The sequence below is a fragment of the Bos indicus x Bos taurus genome, chromosome 23 (genome assembly GCF_003369695.1).
Source record: "Bos indicus x Bos taurus breed Angus x Brahman F1 hybrid chromosome 23, Bos_hybrid_MaternalHap_v2.0, whole genome shotgun sequence".
Taxonomy (NCBI): Eukaryota; Metazoa; Chordata; class Mammalia; order Artiodactyla; family Bovidae; genus Bos; species Bos indicus x Bos taurus.
Genome location: NC_040098.1, coordinates 40,387,815 through 40,409,271, shown reverse-complemented (window position 1 = coordinate 40,409,271; position 21,457 = coordinate 40,387,815). Strand labels below are relative to the sequence as shown.

General features: G+C 43.4%; 1 protein-coding gene across 9 annotated transcripts in view; it reads left to right on the top strand.

Annotated features, from left to right (window-relative positions):
* Positions 1-21,419, top strand: part of KDM1B (lysine demethylase 1B) — a 43,761-nt gene extending 22,342 nt beyond the window's left edge. For 5 of the 9 annotated variants that reach the window (XM_027524322.1, XM_027524321.1, XM_027524323.1 and 2 more), the window contains 12 exons: positions 1,280-1,456; positions 1,810-1,884; positions 4,066-4,203; positions 5,099-5,270; positions 8,069-8,196; positions 9,323-9,454; positions 10,047-10,121; positions 12,164-12,280; positions 13,267-13,392; positions 14,328-14,450; positions 16,399-16,551; positions 19,501-21,419. In XM_027524322.1, the coding sequence (XP_027380123.1) occupies positions 1,280-1,456; positions 1,810-1,884; positions 4,066-4,203; positions 5,099-5,270; positions 8,069-8,196; positions 9,323-9,454; positions 10,047-10,121; positions 12,164-12,280; positions 13,267-13,392; positions 14,328-14,450; positions 16,399-16,551; positions 19,501-19,584 (1,500 nt within the window). In that variant the 3' untranslated portion in view covers positions 19,585-21,419. The remainder of the gene's footprint in view (positions 1-1,279; positions 1,457-1,809; positions 1,885-4,065; positions 4,204-5,098; positions 5,271-8,068; positions 8,197-9,322; positions 9,455-10,046; positions 10,122-12,163; positions 12,281-13,266; positions 13,393-14,327; positions 14,451-16,398; positions 16,552-19,500) is intronic. The other 4 variants (XM_027524327.1, XM_027524328.1, XM_027524320.1 and 1 more) reach the window with 2 other exon arrangements.
* Positions 21,420-21,457: the final 38 nt, after the last annotated feature.

The window sequence follows — 21,457 nt, the reverse complement described above, 5'->3', positions numbered from 1 at the left end:
TGTTCCTTTCTTTCTTCCTTCACCAGGCAGACCTCCCTTTGGTCTTACTATGACTTAGTGATAAATGGTAGATTCCAGTTACCCTGGGAGGTTTTTTTTTTTTTTGGTAGCTCAGATGGTAAAGAATCTGCCTGCAGTTTAGGAGACCAGGGTTCGATCCCTGGGTTGGGAAGATCCCCTGGAGAAGAGAGTGGCAATCCACTCCAGTATTCTTGCCTGGAGAATTCCATGGACAGAGGAGCCTGGTGGGCTACAGTTCATGGGGTCACAAAGAGTCGGACACAACTGAGCACTAACACACCATACAAAACGTGCACGTTGACATTTATCATTTTTACCATTTTAATCATTGTAAAATGTACAATTCAGTGGCATTAAGTACATACACAGTGTTGTATAACCATCAGTTCTGTGCAGTTCCAGAACTTTTTCATTAAGAGGAAACCCCACACCCATTAAACAGTGACTCCCCACTCCTTTCTTCCCCCAGCTTCTGGCAACCCTAGCCTACTTTCTGGGCCTCCCTGGTAGCTCAGCTGGTAAAGAATCTGCCTGTGATGCAGGAGACCCTGGTTCAATTTCTAAGTCAGGAAGTTCCCCTGGAGAAGGGATAAGCTACCCACTCCAGTGTTCTTGGGCTTCCCTGATAGCTCAGATGGTTGAGTGCGTGTGCAATGTGGGAGACCTGGGTTCGATCCCTGGGTTGGGAAGATCCCCTGGAGGAGGGCATGGAAACCTACTCTAGTACTCTTGCCTGGAGAATCCCATGGACACAGGAGCCTGGCAGGCTACAGTCCATGGGGTCGCACAGAGTTGGACATGACTGAGTGACTAAGCACAGCACTGCCTACTTCCTGTCTCTATAAAATCTGCCTATTCTGGGTGCTTCACATAAATGGAATCCTATAACATGTGGCTTTTGTAACCAGCTTCTTTACTTAGCATGACATTTTCAAGGTTCTTCCCTGTTGTAGCGTACGTCAGTACTCTGTCTCTTTTTATGACCAAATCATATTCCGTGTATGGGTAGACCACCTTTTGCTTTATACCGTCACCCACTGATGGACGCTTGGATCGTTCCCACCTTTTGGCACTTCGAATACTGCTGCCGTGCATTGAGCTCTTTCATACATAGGAATAGAATTCATGCATTGAGCTCTTTCATACATAGGAATAGAATTGTTGTGTCATATGGTCATCCTGTGTTTTCCCTTTTTGAGGAACCAAGACTTGTTTTCGGTTAGTTAGTTTAACAATCTGGTTTTATTTCCAAACACAGGAAGCTCTTACTCCTCAGAAATGTATTCCTCACATCATCGTCCGGGGTCTCGTGCGCATTCGATGCGTTCAGGAGGTGGAGAGGATACTTTATTTTATGACAAGGAAAGGTCTCATCAACACAGGAGTTCTCAGCGTTGGCCCTGACCAGCATCTTCTGCCTAAAGATTACCACAATGTAGGTGACCGTAACCCTAGCAGTGCTGCTACCGACGGTCATGATACGTGATCGTACGTTAATAATACAAGTAAAACTCACATTATCGTTGTAAAAGCTTTAGCGAGACTTTTGTAGATTATGCGTTTCTTCAGGGAAAAGAATATAAACCGCTGTTCCCCTCGACGGTAGAAAAGAGGAAGGGGTGGATGGCTTAGGACAAGTACTGATGTGTTCTTTAGGGAAATAACTTTCTACAAACGGGACAGCAAAGAAATGCAGATGAACTAACGTTGCTTGGCAGTTGGCTCCTTCTAGTACATTTTTTTCATTGCTCTAATTGGATTTTTGTTTCTTTTTTTCTTTTCGTAAAGAAATCAGTCATCATTATTGGGGCTGGTCCAGCCGGATTAGCAGCTGCTAGGCAACTGCATAACTTTGGAATTAAGGTAAGACTTGGGGGACATGGAGGCGAAAACAGATGGTTAACTGCTCCTTTGGTCCAAATTTTCTAAGACTTGGAAACTAGTTCCTGATTTTAGCAAAGAATGCTGCATATATTATATGGTCCACGGGGTCGCAAGAATCGGACATGACTTAGCAACTAAACTACCATATTTGGAGTAGCCTTCTACCCCAAGGAAAGATACTCTTTTTTTAATTTTCATATCAAAATGCATTTTATTAATTTTAGAAATCCTTTATTTTGTGTGTGTGTTGGTTTCTGCCATACAATGATGAGTATCAGCCATAATTATGCATATATATTCCCTCCCTCTTGACCTCTGTTCCCCCCCATCCCTAGGTCATCACAACAAACCTAACTGGGCTCCTTGTGTTAAATAGCAGCTTCCCACTAGCTAGCTATATTATTTCTTTTTATCTAGTGTGTTGCCTTATTCTACTTGTTAAAAATTAGCCGAAATAGAGTCGATTACAAAAAAATTGTGCAATTCAGTGTCTAATTTCCATTAGATTCATTCAAGTCTCCCAGATTTCTGGGACTTCCTAGGTCTGACTCATTTCTCCATTTTTTAAAAACTTGTTTTGCAAGGACTTTGGTTTTCCATTAAACCAAACGTGAAAATCAATTTGGTAGAATTGAATTAGTCTTTCGCTGTGCTCTGTGTGGCTAAAAGAATCAACATTTTTCACAGCATCTTCTGTGCTGGCGGAGTTTCAGAAATGAGAAAGTTTTCAGTGGTTATGCCTCAGAGGTTTTCCTTTTGGTGGAATGCAAGATCTACATCTTGGATTCTATATATACTACTGACAAAAACGGGAGAATCTGAGTTGAGTTTATAGGAAGTGTGTTTGCATTTCAAAATATTGTCTAAGAGGTATTAAGCAGTGAGGTATTTTAATTGGCCATATGTATATTTCAGCAATAGATATTAGGACCAAGGTTTCTTGTTTTTTGCTTGGGAAATTCACATTATGTTACAGGGAAAGTTATTCCTGAAAAAAACTGTATGTATACATATATATTTATATATATAACTGAATCACTTTATGGTACACCAGAAGCATTGTAAGTCAACTATATCTCGATTAAAAAAAAAGTTATTTCTAGCCAAAGTCAGGGGAGGATTTTAGCATTCAGCCTTCCTCTTATAAATGAAAAAAGAAACTAGATGGATGGTTCTGGGTTCATCTGAAGTCAGAAAGAAGGTGGAGAGTCACGAGTTGTAGCCTTTCTAGTTGGAGGAAATGAGTTTAGGTCCGAGGAAGAAGAATATTCAAGAGACCTCTATTGTTCTCCCCTTTCTCTGGGGAAACACCCCTCCTGGTTAGGAAATAGATTCCTCTGAGTAACCTCAGAGATGCTTAGCTCGGGGAGCCTCCTGGAGCCATCAGAAGGAGTGCTCCTAGGGCTCCAGAAGCGAAAGGACTGAAGAGGCTTCCCATTTTCAGCTTCTACAACCAAGGGCAGGGTCACTGTCTGAGGCACAGGGCTATCCACCTGAGAGCAGCTCCCCTGCCTCCAGCATCAGAAGTTTGGAAGAGATAAAGTAGTCTGGCTGTGGGACCAGTCTGTGCTGGCCAAGCCCACGGGGTCGTGCTTAGAATCACATGTGATTTTTTTTCGTCTGTTTTGCAAATACATTCATTTGTGTCATAGATTCCACATATAAGTGATGTCATATGGTATTTGTCTTTCTCTTTCTGACTTACTTCACTTAGTATGATCATCTCTAGGTCCATCCATGCTGGTGCGAATGGCATTATTTTGTTCTTTTTTTGCGGCTGAATAGTATTCCAGTGTGTGTGTGTGTGTGTGTGTGTGTGTGTGTGTGTGTGTGTACATATACACACACCGCATCTTCTTTTTCCATTCATCTGTCGATGGCCACTTGGGCTGTTTCCACATCTTGGCTATTGTGAATGGTGCTGCTGTGGACATGGGGATGCGTGTATCTTTTTGAATTATAATTTTGTCCAGAGAGACGCCCAGGAATGGAATTGCTGGATCCTTGACACACTGCCCTCTTTCTAAAGTCGTTGTTCTAATAATATGGTAATATATTACCTAGATGCAAAACTCGACTTACTGTGTCACTTTACCTTTGTACTGCATTTGGGATGACTGTTCCATCTTCTTCAGCTTCTCCGATCATCTGTCTTTTTAGGTGACTGTCCTGGAGGCCAAAGACAGAATCGGAGGCCGAGTATGGGATGATAAGTCTTTCACAGGCGTCACGGTGGGACGAGGAGCCCAGATTGTCAACGGCTGTGTTAACAACCCAGTAGCACTCATGTGTGAACAAGTGAGTTTCTTTAAGATTTGTACTGTAGATGAACAAAAGATGGTCTCAGTTTGCTTGTGTGCAGTATTAATATGCCTCTAGATAACATGTAATAAACGCAGAATGATTTGTTGCCCCTCATTCCCTCTGAAAAGTAAATAAGAACAAGTACAATCTTCCTTTCTCTGAAGGTGGAACTGGAAAACTTAATCCCCCCTCCCTCCCCCGCCCCAGTCTGTAATTATATTTGTGTGTTAATTTGCAGGCCACTTAATTAGCTTATTGCTGTAGGGTTGCCAGATTAAGCAAACAAAAATACAGAATGCCAATTTAAATTTGACTTTCAGATAAACACCAATAATTTTTTTGATATAAGTATGTCCCAGTATCACATGGAATGTTTTGCATGCACTATTTGGGACCTATTTATACTTAAAAAAAAAAAAGTATTCATTGTTTATCTGAGAATTAACTGGGCTTCCTGTCTCTTGTTGGGCAACCCTACCTGATTTCTTTGAAGACCAAGGCTTTTTGTGAACTATTGACTGACGGTCAGTTCAGCCTCAACTTCTATGAGTGTCTGTGCGTTTGTGTGCTCTTTCCCGTGAGATCCCACAGAGGAGAGAGGGTGTCAGAGCAGGGAGGGGCAGTGCGCAGCACTAGCGTCTGAAGCATGGATAAATCTTGGTGGAGGGCATGGCCCGGAAGCAGTTGTTGGCGCCCCCCCCCCCCATTCTCCAGTGCCATGCTGGTTTTTCACTGCCTTCCTTTGTGGTCATGACCTGATCAACCTGTATTTTTGAGAGATCCTGACTGACCCTTTGCTCCCCGAGAGCTCTGTCTGATTGCAGCTTAGAACCTGTACCTATTTTTTCCAGGGAAAACTTTTCACCTTCTTATTCTTATTATTTTGAAGCTTGGCATCAGCATGCATAAGTTTGGAGAAAGATGTGACTTAATTCAGGAAGGTGGAAGAATAACTGACCCCACTATTGACAAGCGCATGGATTTTCATTTTAATGCTCTCTTGGATGTGGTCTCTGAGTGGAGGAAGGATAAGACTCAGCTCCAAGATGTCCCTTTAGGAGGTATGGGGAGAATGGTGTTCTGATTGTTCCATCTGAGTCTCATTCTAACCTAAGCTTGATCAGCGGTAGCATCATTCATCCACAAGCCTGGGTGGACCCAATGAGAATAGTCCTTTGGAGCATCCCTTTTGGACTGGCCATTCCACAAAGGGGAGCTAAATTGCTTCAGGGACCTTTAGATGTGTGTGTGTGCATGCGTGCACACATACAGCTTACTTCACACAATAGCCAATGTTTAAAAAAAAATCACATAAATGTTTAATTTTCAATTTCCCAGAAGAGCTTGCTTTTAAGAAAGCATGTGATAAGCTCTATGTGAATAACTAGCCACCATATAACGACTTTTCTAGATAAGAGTTTCAATGTGCCAGGATTTCTTTTCCTTTTTCAGACAGGTTAAGATTTTTTTTATATATATATTTTGTTTAAGAATGCAAGACTCTGTATTATAATTTAAGAATTTTAATCCAGAACTTTCAGGCTTTGGTACCAAATGGACCATATTCACCACAACCCCCTAGAAAACCTAACAGTAACAGCTCATTTCCCTGAGGGGGCCAGCTGAGATCTTACTATATTGCTGCTTAAATTGATATTTATTTAACCTATGATTTCATGACCTGAATGTATTCATTTGTAATTCTCGGGAGCATACTGGACTCTTACATTGTGAGCATTTTAACTCAACTGTCAGGGTGTTAACTGGCTTCAGCTTTGTGTTTCTGTGTGAGGGTTCTGGCATACGCTCCATCTCTGTTCCGGGTAAATTTCTCAGCAGGGATTGTCTGTCTCTTCTTTTAATCCTCTTGTCCCACCCCACCCGCCATGACCTCAATACTTCACCTCTGAGACCCACCCACTTTCTAACCGCCCTTAGTAAAAGTGTTGACAGACAAATCATAACAGAACATTTTTAGAAACGTCCTGGGGTTGACTGGGATCATTTAGCCAAATGTGGTAGTGTCCAGACCAAGTGGCAAGTTGTTGAATTTTCTGGAAGACAGCGACTAGGCAGACTCGCAGGATGTTCTCAGAATTTGGTTAGTGTTTGTGTGATAGTTGCTGGGTGGCGTTCTCTTTACGATTCTTTCAGGGTCATCATCTACAGAAATTAACAATGTTATTTTGGCTTTACTTAAAACAAGTTATTACGGAAGGGCCAACAATATTTACTCTATAAGTAGTTGTTTTATCATAGTGATATATTTTTTTGAAAAGCTTTAGTAATAATGCCCCCATCTCTACATGAGGTTACATTAGAGCCTGCCTAGTGGTATCTCAGCTGTCTGAGCTCTCACCTTATTAGACTTAGCTCAAAAGACAAAAGTATAAGTAGTTAGAAGCTAGAGTGAATTTCACAAAGCAGATGGACTAACGCTTTAAAATGTTATTTACGTAGAAATCACATTAAGGCTTCTCTCAGCCTGCTTCTACTTTAATTTTATGTACTATTTTAGCAATCTTGGTGCTTCCCACACTTTTACAAAACCTAAAGGAAAACAAAAACTGCATGGCGGGAGACAAGGATGGGATTGGTATGAGAAGGTACTGAAACTGGAAAAAACCCAGAGGTCTAGGAACAAGATCGTAGCACAAAGATGCCGTGGACGTCTCCATACAGCAGTCTAGCGTGAGAATGGAACATATTCTGGAGAAGGGAATGGCAACCCACTCCAGTATTCTTGCTGCCACCCCCTGCCAAAAAAAAAAAGTGGTTCAAAGAATGGAACATGTTAATGAGAACTTTCAGTTGTCGAAAAAAAAGTTAACTGGTACGAAGTTCTGTTTCTAGTCAAGCATGTGCAGAATACCTTATAGAAGCTTTGAGTCTGCCGTGTCTCCACTGGATGGTTGTCATCACTGGGAACATTATAAAGAAGTCATTTTTGCTGAGATATTTGTCAGGCACAAGCCTTTTCCCCCTCCACCTCCCCTCAAAAGGAATCTAAGACAATCATCGGAATGATAACACAAGGATGTGTATATGTAGTTGAAAGTTCTAGTTGAATGGGATAGATAAGTGCTGGGGGTTGATAAGCAAGGGAGCGATTCCTGAGGCTGGTAGTGACCAGGTGATGCTGGTCTATAAAGGATGGATGGGACCGGGGTGCGGGGGGAGGGCATTCCAGAGGAGAAGCATGGTAGTAGCAGATGTTGCAGGGTTGGCATTTACCAGGAAAAGATTGAGTGAGTGGGCAGGTGGGGTTTGCTGTCTTTGGAAAGGCTAAAAATGTGCTCACTCTGTCTGGCTGTGGGTTTTGGAATTTATTACATAGGCAATGGAGAACCGGTAATTAAAGGTGTTGAGCTAGAGAGTTGCCTTTGTGAAAGTCCATGGTGGAATATTTGGAATGTTTGCAAGAGATGATAGCCAGTCATCAGTCTGTGATAGATCTTTTGGTCGAGGTGAGCTGTTATAAGAACTTGACTTTAAGGTGGTGCAGTAGGAGCGGAAAGGGAATGGGAGTTCTCTCTCTGTATTTATATATACGGAGGTTACTTTTCCTTTATCTCAAGCAAAAGAAAAAATTGGTTCTCCACTAAGCAGAAGTGAAACAGGGTTGAAGACATAGGGCCCTCATAGCTTCGTGCCCCATTAAGATATGCTTTTCCCTCCTGAGAGAAACCAACCTTGTCAAGACATTTACCCTTTCCCCCGGGACTACCTGGGAAAGATCTTCCAAAGTTTGGGGCCTTGCGGGTTGAAGGAGGTGGAGTGCAAAGGATAAGGAATTGGACCATAATGTCCAAACTGTTTTTTTTTTTTTTTTTTCTGCTTTGCTCCATTCCCATTGCAGAAAAGATAGAGGAGATCTACAAAGCTTTTATCAAAGAGTCTGGAATCCAGTTCAGTGAGCTGGAGGAGCAGGTGCTTCAGTTCCATCTCAGCAACCTGGAATATGCCTGTGGCAGCAACCTCCATCAGGTGGGCTTGGAACATGCTTGTTTCTCTGTGTGCATGTTTACATATCGAAATGTTGAGCCCGCGATGGTCTGGATAACGGGGATCAATGGGTCTGCCGCTTAAAAGTCCCAGAACCACAGCTTTAGAGTATACAAATCCCATGGTGGTTTTGAAACAAATTCTTTAAAGCAGGAGAACCTTTAAAGAAGCATTATTTCTGCAAATAATGACTGTGAAGATGCTCACGCTATAAACCTGAACACAGGCAGGCTGTTGTGCTGAGGGGCAGGGGTCACAGGCTTGTGTCTGTCCACTGTCCTCTTCAGGGGGCCCTCAAGGCGTGCCTGTGCAACCGAGAGCTGAAAACACTGCTCTTAAGAAGCCAGAATAGAGCATCTTTGCACTTAGGATCTGTTTGTCTAGCTAAAATAAATTTAAAATTGCCTAGGTCAGGAAGATCCCCTAGAGAAGGAAATGGCTACCCACTCCAGTGTTCTTGTGTGGAGAATTACATAGAGCCTGGCGTTGCAAAGAGTTGGACACAACTGAACAACTAACTTTCACTTTTCCATTCATGTCACCAACTCTGATCATATGACTTGGATATGCTGCACGTTGAATCACGGTTCTGTTGCTGATCCCCAACTTAATTATCCTCTTTGGTAGGGGTGGGCGAGGGACAACAACTGATGTTTGCATTCAGTGATTCTTTGCAATTGGAATAACACTTTTCCAAAATCATGCTGCATTTCAGCTTCTATGGAATTTCCATGTCGAAGACATCTAGGTGGCATATTTCTATATGGAGTTGACCAGATGTGGGTTTCCTCTCATGGAATTCTCCCTTTCCAGTGTTGTTGATGTATAATACATCTTTTTGTCAGGGAGTGGGACCCATGGCCAAATCATATGTACCTTTTGTTCTAAAATAAGCTTTCCTGTGCATTACTGAGAAATTTCCTTCCCCTGGCAGCAGTATCCACCTGGCTCCGGCTGCTCGTCCATCACCCCCGCTCCCTTCCTGTTTCACCCTCTGTCCTCCTGCCTGGGATGGCTTTCCCCACCCTGGGTTCCTCTTCTCGTGCCTTAGGTGCAGGCCACAGGTTTTCCACCATCTTGTTTTCCAACCTCTCCTGGTGTTTCCCAGGTGTCTGCTCGCTCCTGGGACCACAATGAATTCTTCGCCCAGTTCGCCGGTGACCACACCCTCCTCACTCCCGGATACTCCGTCATCTTAGAAAAACTGGCTGAGGGACTGGACATCCGGCTCAGGTCTCCCGTGAGTGTCCACAGCGGTGGGTGGCTCAGGTTTGGTGGCGTTTGGCGCATGTGGAGTTTGGGATTTGTAGATTACATGGCAGACAGGCGCCTGCTTTGATGTCCAGCCAGTCTCTGCAGGTACTTTTGATACTGTGATCAGTTGCATTATCCTTGTCGGTTAGGTCACTGCTGTTGTTGGAAACAATAGTGACTGAGATGCACTGTTATTAATAATCAAGCGTTCGGGTTGCTCACCACCTCCCTGATCCAGCATGGTTCTTTTCACACTTAAATTTTCCCTTCAGATATACATTTCTATGAAATCATATTGTACATGGTTATAACTATAGAGGCAATTACATATATATGTCTGTATTTCACCTTACACGATGTTATAAAGATTTTTCCATATTCTGACATAATGTTTATAAATTTTAATGACTGAGTGAGAGTTCCCTGAAGGAAGTGATAACTGTTTAGTTCTTCGAATGCCAGGAAGTGGTTCCCCATAGCCTTGGAAATGTAAACTCCCATCATCAAAGAATTGGAGAGGACCCCGGATCGTGTGGTTCCATCCCTCATTGTTTTCCATGATTGCTTTTCTTGAGCAGGTACAGAGTATTGACTATTCTGGAGATGAAGTGCAAGTTACCACTACCAGTGGAGCAGTGTGTACAGCACAGAAGGTAAGCGCTGTGCGAGCACTGCGTGCTGCCAGGGGCCTGGGAGTGAGGGAGACCAGGCTTTTCCACCCAGCAGTTTGCCTCTAGCCATCTCCCTGGAACCTTATTTGACCTCTGCAGAATTCTGTATCTCCTCTAGTTGTGTGTGGATGTACACATCAGATTTAATTCTTTGACCAGCATATAGATTCATGGCAGATGGAATTCTGGGTACTGCTGCATTAGTTCTGAGAGTTGAACAAGGAAAGAAATTCTTTGGCCAAATAAGTTTGTAAAGTATGATATATGAGTCTATGTTTCAGGTTAAATAAGAGCATTTTAAAGGCTCTGAGAAGTCCTGCATTTTAGCAACCTCTTTTCCTTTGTGTAATTCAGTGGTTTCTAAGTGGGTGGTGTCTTTGTTTTTGTACCACAGAACCTTTTTTCAGGTCGAGAACACTCTGTGTTTTTGTCTTGAAACTGGCAGAAGTACTTTTATGTCATTTGAATTTTTTGTAAACAGCTTTAGTAGATGGTCTGTGAAAGGTGCTGTAATGTAATAAATGAAATCACATTGAGATTTCTGTAGTGTTGGAAAACAAAGTATTGGGGGTGGAGGGGGCTTAATAAACCCCATCGATTTATTTAATTATGTCTGAAGTGTTTACCAAAAAGTGTAACTGATGAACTACCACTAGTTCCTAGATTAGCTGTGTTTTATGCTTTTTCAGTTAACTAAAAATATTTCATTTGCATGTCAAATGGGAAAGACATAGTGTATAATTCTAGGGGGGATGGATAATTCTTCATATTGTTCCTGCCATTAACTAGCTAGGTAGTGAGTATTGGTCATATAGACTTTGGACTAGCAGTAGTTCTCAGCCCTGGCTGCACTTCTGAATCACCTATGGTGCTGGTTTAGTCACTAAGTCATGTCTGACTCTTTGCGACCCCATGGACTGTAACCCACAAGGCTCCTCTGTCCATGGGATTTTCCAGGCAAGAATACTGGAATGGGTTGTCATTTCCTTCTCTGGGTAGAATCTCCTGGGAGGTGCTTAACAGAAAGGTTACAGAGCCCCACCCCACGTAGGTTCTTGCTGAACTCGTCTGGTCATGTTTTTAAAGCTTCCCAGGTGATTCCAACATGTGACCAGAGTTGAAAACCACTTGTCAGTAGCATCCATATTTGTGATTCCCCAGGTGAGAATCAGGCCAATATCTAATATTCCTCCTAATGGTAAAAAAATTTTTTAAATACTACCTTATAAAATTGTAGGCTTCTCTTGTGGCTGAAGCTGAAACTCCAGTACTTTGGCCAGCTCATGCGAAGAGCTGACTCATTGGAAAAGACTGATGCTGGGAGGGATTGGGGGCAGGAGAAGGGGACGACAGAGGATGAGATGGCTGGATGACATCACTGACTCGATGGACATGAGTTTGAGTGAACTCTGGGAGTTGGTGATGGACAGGGAGGCCTGGCGTGCTGCGATTCATGGGGTCGCAAAGAGTCAGACATGACTGAGCGACTGAACTGAACTGAAGTTGTGGCTCAGATGGTAGAGAGTCTGTCTGCAAAGCAGGAGACCTGGGTTTAATCCCTGGGTCGGGAAGATCCCCTGGAGAAGGGCATGACAACCCGCCACAGTATTCTTATCTGGAGAATCCCATGGACAGAGAAGCCTGGTGGGCTACAGTTCATGGGGTCGCATAGACTCAGACCTGACTGAGTGACTGACACTCACAGGCCTTATAAAACTGCAAGTCAGCTCGCGGCTCAAGACAACACGCTAGGTGTACTAACCCCGCTGTGTCACCCTCCGCCTGACCCTTTCCCGGCCCATTTACTCTTTTTCTTTGTATTCTGGCTTTTAGAGAAATTAGAGTTTCAGGCTCTGATTCAAAAAGCCTGCTCTGACATGACGAAAGCAGATACTTTTAGTAGTCAGCACGCATCACACAGTTTCAATTGGACGTTACCCAGCGTATAAGTGAAAGATTTCCAGCCCAACAGGGTACATTGATAAACACTTGACAGACTGTAAATGGTTCATTATCTCCCACAGGTGTTAGTCACTGTACCACTGGCTTTACTGCAGAAAGGTGCCATTCAGTTTAACCCACCGTTGTCAGACAAGAAGATGAAGGCCATCAACAGCTTAGGAGCAGGCATCATTGAAAAGGTGACTGAATTACGTAAGCCTGGAAACTGGAGAGATGAGTATCAGATGACAGGGATCCCCAAACTTCTGGTATTGGGAAATAGGTGATTTTTGAATCCACATCACATTCGAAGACTTCCTTTTCCTTTGAGTAATTGTTCCTGAAGAGTACAGAAGGATATCATCAAAACAAAAAGAGCAGAGCGGACAGAGCTCTGCAAGTTTTGATTCAGGAGAAAGACTTTTCATTATTCAGGGTTTGAACTGGGTATATAAATAGGCGATTCTTTTTTTTTTTGTCCTGCTTTCCATATCTACCCTTCACTAGTAGTAGTAGTAATAGTAGTTTAGTCGCTAAGTCATGTCTGACTCTTGCCACCCCCATGGACTATAGCCTATCAGACTCCTCTGTCCATGGGATTCTCCAGGCAAGAATACTGGAGTGGGTTGCCATTTCCTTCTTCAGGGGTTCTTCCTGACCCAGGGATGAAATCTGGGTCTTTTGCACTGCAGGCAGATTCTTTACCAACTGAGCTACCAGGGAACCCCTCATACCCTTCACTGATTAGCCCCAATGAGGAGAGTGTTTCTACTTTCTTTGCCTTGAAAAACTGTATTAGCAGAATCTGCCAGTGCTGCAGTAGGTACCAGCAGACTTATGAGTAGTAAGACTTTTATCTCCTGAACATAAGCTTCAAGACTAAGTCTCAGCAGTGCTCTGCATCTTCGGATTAGCCTAGAGGTTGTCAGTGGGTCCCACCATTATCCGTGGGAGGACAGGACTGAATGGCATTAAAAAACATGTTCACAGAGAGAACAAAGGATAGAAGAATGGAAAGGGAGTATGTTTGATAGAAGAATGGAAAGGGAGTACGTTTGAGTTTTTTGGAACATCTTTTTTTTTTTTAACATAAGTATTTAAGAGCTATGGGTGGCTTCTTAGCGATTGCCACACTTTTGATTTCATTGAACTCTTAATAACCACCTTTCTCTTGCTTGCTTTCCAGATTGCTTTGCAATTTCCTTATAGGTTTTGGGACAGTAAAGTTCAAGGGGCTGACTTTTTTGGTCACGTTCCTCCTAGTGCCAGCAAGCGAGGGCTTTTTGCCGTGTTCTATGACATGGATCCCCAGGTAAAGTCATGGGTGTTAGAACGTGGCTTGAATTCCCTTGTTAACAGTTTAGAATTTGATTTGGTAATTACCCCCATGTCAAGCCCAGGAGCTAATGGACATTGTGGACACTCTGGATGTCTGTTTGTATGCTGGGGGGACACTTGCAGGGCATGTTTTCCTATAGGAAAGGAGCCCCTGTATCTCTCATATTTTCTTAAAGGACTAATGTTGGTCCCTGGTAAATGAATTCATTGCCATGGAAGTGGAAGAATTCTTCCGAATTCCTCTCAGGGAGAGTTGGTGATAGCACAGTAATGAATGGTACTTGAAATATACTCCCCAAGGGTCCTCCGGAGGGGAGAGGGGCAGGTATGATTGGCCCACATGAGGGCAGATCTGGGATTCACTGGACGTGATTGGTTGGGGGAGGACCCAGGACCACCTGGGCTTGAACGTGATGGTTGTGCTGATGTCCTGCCAAAGCTTCACAGTTGTTTTTCCTCGGGCCCGTTTGTCCCAAGACACTATCTTCAAAAGTTCCACATGGGAGCCAAGAGCAGAATGTCCTTACTATTCAAGAAGGGGTTTTTTCCCCCCATTATTTTATGTGCAGAGTTCCCTTCTCAGTCACATTCCATTTCTTCTAAAAGTTCTTAGAAGGGAAAAGCCAAGAGAATCTGGGGGTTTGATATGTAGGTGACTTCTGGAGTTTTTCCAGCAGGGAACAATAAAATGCATAAATGAAGGTGGGTGGCCTGGGCCACAGGACAGTAGGAAATGATGATCTGTGACTTGTGAGGATGAGGGCCAAAAGGTCATTTGGGTTTTTGCACGAGACCGGATGGTAACACCCGAATGAACTTTTTGGCCAACCCAGTGCTTAGACCCGAGCATCTGGAGACTTGGGTCCTCAAAGCCCGGCCTGTAAAGTGCTTTTCCCGTCACGTGTCCAGAAGCAGCACAGCGTGCTGATGTCGGTGATTGCGGGAGAGGCGGTGGCGGCCGTCAGGAGCCTGGAGGACAAGCAGGTGCTGCAGCAGTGCATGGCCACCCTGCGCGAGCTCTTCAAGGAGCAGGTCAGACACACGCCCTTTGAAAAGAGAAAAACACGCTTGCCGCTGACTTCCCGTGCTCTTCAGAGTGGCACGGACCCAAAGCAAGTCTGTTCCTACCGAGCACGAAGGGGCTCAGGGCCATGGGCCACAGTCTTCCTCTCTCTCTTTTAATATCCAAGTGTTAATTGCTTGGCTGTGTCCAACCCTTTGCGACCCCATGGACTGTAGCCTGCTAGGCTCCTCTGTCCATGGAATGGGTTGCTGTGCCCTCCTCCAGGGGATCTTCCTGACCCAGGGATTGAACCTGAGTCTCCCACATTGCAGGCAGGTTCTTTACCATCTATCTGAGTCACCAGGGAGGCCCCAACTTTCCTCTTAGGCATTAGTTTACTCGGGCCACCATGACAGACTGCCCCAGACTGGGTAGTCCAAGCAGCAAAAATTCATTGTCTCACAATTAAGGAGGCTAGACACCAGATTGAGGGGTTGGGGAGGGGAAGTTGGTTTCTCCTGAGGCCTCCCGCCTTGGCTCACAGAAGGCTGCTTCCCCCGTGTCCTTGCGTGGTCTCGCCTCTTGTCTATGTTGTCTGTGTTCAAATCCTCTCTTCTTAGAAGGGCACTTGGCATCCTGGATTAAGGCCCACCTGAATGACCTCATCAAAGTCCTATCTCCAATAGAGTTGCTTTCTGAGGTCCTGCGGGTTAGGGTTTCATCATCTGAATTTGAGTAGGGGGACACAGTGAGGCTCACAATAGTACCCCATTCCTCCTTTTACATTCTCTTCCTTTTTTTCCTCATATCATGCACACCCCCCCTTTCTCTCCTCAAGAGGGAAGACTCAGCATTTTCCACAGATCCTCTATTTGGGTATCCTGTTCCCAAACCTCGCAAGCTTTGACAGTTTTCCATTCAAAGGGACCTTGGCCAGAATTTTCTTGCACCCCCCCCCCCACTGCTAGTCTCTTTCCCTTTTCTCCAAGAAGCTCAAGGTACTTTCTACTCTCCAGTTTACTAAATCTCACCGTCTCTGGAGATTTATAAATGGCACGATGTATATCCTTTCCCGATAAAGGAGCAGAAGTAGAAAGAAGAGAAATGACGCAGAACATAACGTACATTAGCAAGAGGGGGGCCCTCGGGGTACTGCTTATTTTACATGGTGCAAGTCTCTCTCACAATAGTCCCTCGCCTGGGACTTTTGTCTCAAAATTCGTTTTCAAATCAGTTATTTGGAACTTAGCACACAGTTTGCACAGAAATCTGTTTCATGGTGGCGCTTGGCAGGGGTCAGCCTACAGAATTATCTGAAACATGACTGGTGTAGCTGTTCTGTGGAGAAGCCTGTTGAGAATTCCATTCAGAGGTCCTCAGACCCTGCCCGTCCCTCTCCTCCTCTGGTCCAGCGTGTTCCAGGTGATGAGAAGGGGAATGTGTGTGTGTTAGTCGCTCAGTCATGTCCGACTCTTGGCGACCCCATGGACTGTAGCCCGCCAGGCTCCTCTGTCCATGGATTTCTCCAGGCAAGAATACTGGAGGGGGCTGCCATGCCCTCCTTCAGGGGATCTTCCCAACCCAGGGACCGAACCTGGGTCTCCTGCATTGGTAGGCAGATTCTTTACTGTCTGAGCCTCCAGGGAAGCCCCAGGGAAGAGGAATGCCTGGACTCTTAGCCTGTGGTGATGACCCCTGGTAGGTGGGGAAATTGTCTCTGGCAGAAGGACAAGGTGTTGAAGTAAGGAGACATGTGGGTGTTGGGCAAAGTCAGAAAGACGGGGCAGTGACAAAGGAAGAGACACAGATACGGAGGCTTGGGCAGAGCAACAGGCGGGCAGGAGGGTCATATGGGAACTGCTGTCCCAGAATGCCACAGGGATTAACTCACTTTCCGGATGGAGGGAGGGCTGTAATTTTAGGACGGTTGGGTTGCAACCAGTCCAAGTCCCTTCCGATCCCTTCTGCTTGACACAGGAGGTCCCAGATCCCACCAAGTACTTTGTCACCCGCTGGAGCACGGACCCCTGGATCCAGATGGCCTACAGCTTCGTGAAGACGGGGGGCAGCGGGGAGGCCTACGACATCCTTGCTGAGGAAATACAAGGAACCGTCTTTTTTGCTGGCGAGGTGGGTTTCGTCACTCTGACCCTGACTGCTTTCATTTGGATCACTTGCTTTTAGCTGAACTGGTCTGCATTCAGAGTTTAAAAGCAACGTCAAATACCTTCAAGTCTTGTGGCAACGAACGGCAGGTACCCTGACAATATCCTCCTCAAATTCCCCGAGCAGCCATTTTTAACTCTTTTTGCTGTTTTCTTCTGGAGTTTACTTCATGTCTTAAGATTTTTACATTGTTGTCTTTGGATTTAAGAAGTTAAGACATTACCTCCAGACTTCCTGTCAGGTTAAAGACTTAGCCTGTTTCATCTCTTCCCTGTTTACTTCACAATTTAATTTTAAATTAGTGTCAGTGCTTATATGATGTGGTTGCTTACTGCTGAGCCAGGAAGGCGACCGCCGATTCTTTTCTTACACAGCTGTTTCCTCTTCAGTCACAGTAGCCTCTTCTTCCGTTAGCTTAACTCTTTTTATGCTGCTGCTGCTAAGTCGCTTCAGTTGTGTCTGACTCTGCAACCCCAGAGACAGCCGCCCACCAAGCTCCCCCGTCCCTGGGATTCTCCAGGCAAGAACACTGGAGTGGGTTGCCATTTCCTTCTCCAGTGCATGCATGCATGTTAAGTTGCTTCAGTCATGTCTGACTCTGTGCAACCCCATGGACAGCAGCCCATCAGGCTCCTCTTGTCTATGGAATTCTCCAGGCAAGAATACCGGAGTGGGTTGCCATTTCCTTCTTCATAACTCTTTTTATACCACTTCTTAAGCCTCCCCACTTTTTTCTGTTGTTGTTGAGCCATGCCTGGGAATCTTAATTCCCCAACCAGGGAGCCAACTCATGCCCCCTGCAGTGGAAACACAGAGTTGCAAAATCCTAACCACTGGACCACCAGGGAAGTTGCAAGCCTCCCCACTTTGTGGACAGCCTGTAGGTTCCCTTCCTTGGAACCCCCTTTCCTGACATCTTCTCTTTGCTGTAGTTTATCTTGGGGACTCCTGCAGATCTGTCCTCCCAGGATTCCTCCTTACCACTTTGCAGGGTTGGGGTTCATACTTCCTAGAACCCTCTTTTCAGTATTTTTTAAAATTATGATAAACAACAACAAAAACAGATTTCTGGGGTTGAATTAGTTTGCTTTTGCTGTTCCCCACCCCCCACCTCTCTGTAGTTCATCAAAATAGAGTAAATTCTCAGCACTCTTTTCATCTGTCTTCATACCCTAATACCGTTTAGGATTATACTGGTCTCCTCGATTAATCTAAAATAGTGTTTTTTAATATTTTCAGGGTTTTTGAATTATTACAAAAGAATATCATTTTAAAACCAGCTGACTTTGATTTCCTCTTTGGGCTATAAAGCACCAACTTTGTAGGAACAGAACATAATGGTTGCATTCCAGGCCACAAGTGTCAACTGCTTCCAAAAGATGGCCCTAATAGGGCCAAAGGGCCATGAACAGGCTTTAGAAGTTTTGGCTTTTCTTTGCTGCTTTGATACAATTGCTACCTCAGTTGAGTTGCTCAGTTGTGTCCAACTCTTTGCAACCCCATGGCCTGCAGCACACCAAGCTTCCTTGTCCATCACCAACTCCCGGAGTTTACTTAAACACAAGTCCACTAAGTCAGTCCATCCAAGCATCTCATCCTCTGTCGTCCCCTTTCCTGCCTGCAATCTTTCCCAACATCAGGGTCTTTTCCAGTGAGTCAGTTCTTCACATCAGGTGGCCAAAGTATTGGAGTTTCATGTTCGGCATCAGTCCTTTCAATGAATATTCAGGACTGATTTCCTTCAGGATGGACTGGTTGGATCTCCTTACAGTCCAAGGGACTCTCAAGAGTCTTCTCTGGTTACTACCTCATCTTCTTATAAAAGGGCTTCCCCAGTGGTTCAGTGGTAAAGAATTTGCCTGCAATGCAGGACACCTGAGTTCAATTCCTTGTCAGAAAGATACCCTGGAGGAGGGCATGGCACCCACTCCATTATTCTTGCCTAGAGAATCCCATGGACAGAGGAGCTTGAACAGTCAGACATGACTGAAGCGACTAAGTACTTCTTAACCCATTTCTTTTGAGGTTTCTATTACTCTGCTACTCTTTTCCCAAGTAATGGTGTTCCCCCCGACCTCCTGATCATCCTCCCACTTTAAAAGTCTGTGGCACCGGGATGTTTTTCCATTTCATGCCAGCTACCAGTTTGGGTGACATGTAACCTAAATTCACATGGAACTTCATCTTTCTTATATTCCCTTTTCTATGACCTACTTGACTACGTTTTAGCTACTCTTCTCCCATAATCACATCCCAGATTTTGTCTTGGTTGCATGCGGGCTCAGTCACTTCAGTCACGTCCGACTCTTCGTGACCTCATGGACTATATATGACAGGCTTCTCTGTCCATGGACTTTTCCAGGCAAGAATACCTAACAATGACAGAAAATACCTAATGGTTGTAAATCCAAGCCTAACTTTCCTGTCCTGGTTTGCTTATTCTCTTCCCACTATAACCTCCTTGCAGGTGAGGTTTTCTCTGTTGATAGTCACCTTTTGTCTTTCCCTTCTGTTTGTTAAACTTCTTGTTAATACTCATCCAGCAAAACTCCAGACAAGGATGAACTGATTCACTTCTTGTGCTTGTTTGACTTACCACTGATTGTCTGATGGGAGGGGGCTGTGTCTTACTCATTATTCTTAACTCCAGTACCTGGCATATATAATACCTTCATGAATGTCACACAGTACTACTACACACGAGTGCTGACTGTGTAGAATGAATTTGGTGAAACACAGTGAAATAAGCCAGAAATGTTCAGGTGCTGTGATGGGTGAGTCGAGTGTTCTGTGAGCACACAGGAGGGGCAACATTTTAGGAGGATGGGAGAAAAGTGTAAATTCATACTATATTTTGATAGTCATCTAAATTTCTTATACATGATCTCAAATTATAATTTCTTTTTTTAACAGGCAACAAACAGGCATTTCCCACAGACTGTTACAGGGGCATATTTGAGTGGTGTTCGAGAAGCAAGCAAGATTGCAGCATTTTAAATAGAATTTGTCTGGACGCAGCTTTCTTCTGTATCCCAAAGGGAAAGGTTTGAAAAACATGTTAGACCTCACTTTGATAAAATCAAACAATCCTCTCTAGGTAGCAAAACTTGAATGTTCTAAGGTGGTATGATAATATAAACCAGTTTTTACCATTCTGAAAGCATGGGTTACAAGAATCCTTTTATAAGCACTTATATTTAATAGCATTTTCCATTGGTCTGACTAGTGCTAAATGTTCCAATTTCAGAGTAAGGCAGAATATAACCTTCAGTTAAGACCTTGGATATGATTCTTCCATGGTTAAGAGATTCCCTTGAAATCTGACTTTTTTTTTGGCTGACCAATTTTCACACATTGAAAAACCAAGTCAAGCAGGAATCATTAAAAAAAAAAACAAAGCCATGTACGTCTGTGACAATTTATCAGTATCTTTGCCAATGAGCCTTAAGATTTTTATATAGTTCTAATATTGAGCTTTTACTTAAATTTAGATAGAAATCTCCCCTTTTTGGATACAGTACAAACTCTTCCAAGATAAATAAAACTTCTATTTTATATTGTAGGTATTTCCTCCCATTAGGTGTTCAAAAGAAATTTAAATTCAGGTATCTTTTATAATAAAACATATTAGATCTGTGCACTCATTGGCAAAATTTTCGATTCAGCAGTACAGGTGTGGTATCATTGAGAATGGAGAAGAGATTGTGTGGTCTTCGTACTTTAGATGCAGAATATGGCTGTTTTTCTTAAGAGCCATGTTTGTGCAGATGGCACATTTTAAATAGCCTTAACTTTGGCAACCACTAGCAAAGGGTCTTGTCAGAATAATTTAATAAAAGTCTCTCCCTACTGCCTCTTTTTAAAATAACTGATTAAGTCTCTAGGAATATTTTTTATAGAATTATGTTTTCAGTATTCCATAGGCAGGTCCACTGGAAAACTGCAGAAAAATGTGAAATATCCTGGGATAAATATTACACATTTTATAAGCCATATCTTAAAAGCCTGAGAACATAGTAAATATTTACTTTTTCCTTCTTTCACTCATGACAAATAAATACACACTGATTTCAGGGTCTACAGGATGCCCATCTTGCCAAGAAAGTTCAGTTTACAGGTTAGAAATATGGGTAACTTAAGTGCTTTTGTTTTAAAAAGTCTTTGAAGAATTCTTTCAGTATGTTGGTCAGCTTAAAAAAGGACTCAAAATGACTTTGAAACCACTTTTCAAAATATTAGGTATTTTTAAAATTTAAAGTCAGGTTGTAAGTAGAAATTGTATTTTATGCAAAGATTATATGGTGAACTTTAGCAAGAGCTTAGACCCACCTCCCTCCCCAGAAGTATGATACAACTGAAAGAAAGAAAAAAGCAGTAAATTGGTTTCAAAGTTAACAGGAAAAGGTTGATATTTAGGGTTATCTAATGAAAGTCATTGGTACTGATTGGGAAGTATTCTGCTTCACGTGTTTCCTGTATTAAAATGTTTAAATAGCATGTGTCAAGTGATAAATGCAAAACACTTTAAGTTGAAATGGTTCACAGTCCATCATTACTTTGGTTTCTGGGCACTTAAACTTGTATAGTGCTATAAGCAAACAAGAGGGGAGACCTACCTAAATAAAGTACGGTAAACCCTCATTTCCTGTCTCAAGTGACATCACCTAACATTTTGTTCTTTAAGGAGCCACGGTACTTTTTTTTTTCTTATTTGAGTATGTTTTTCACTGCTGCCTGAAGATTTAATAGCAGTGAATATATATGTGTTTCAACTGCAGACTGTGAACAGCTGATTGTGTAAAACTGCTTAATAAAACGTGTTTTTCAAATACACTGTGCACTGTAGTGATGAAAACACACTCCTCAGCAG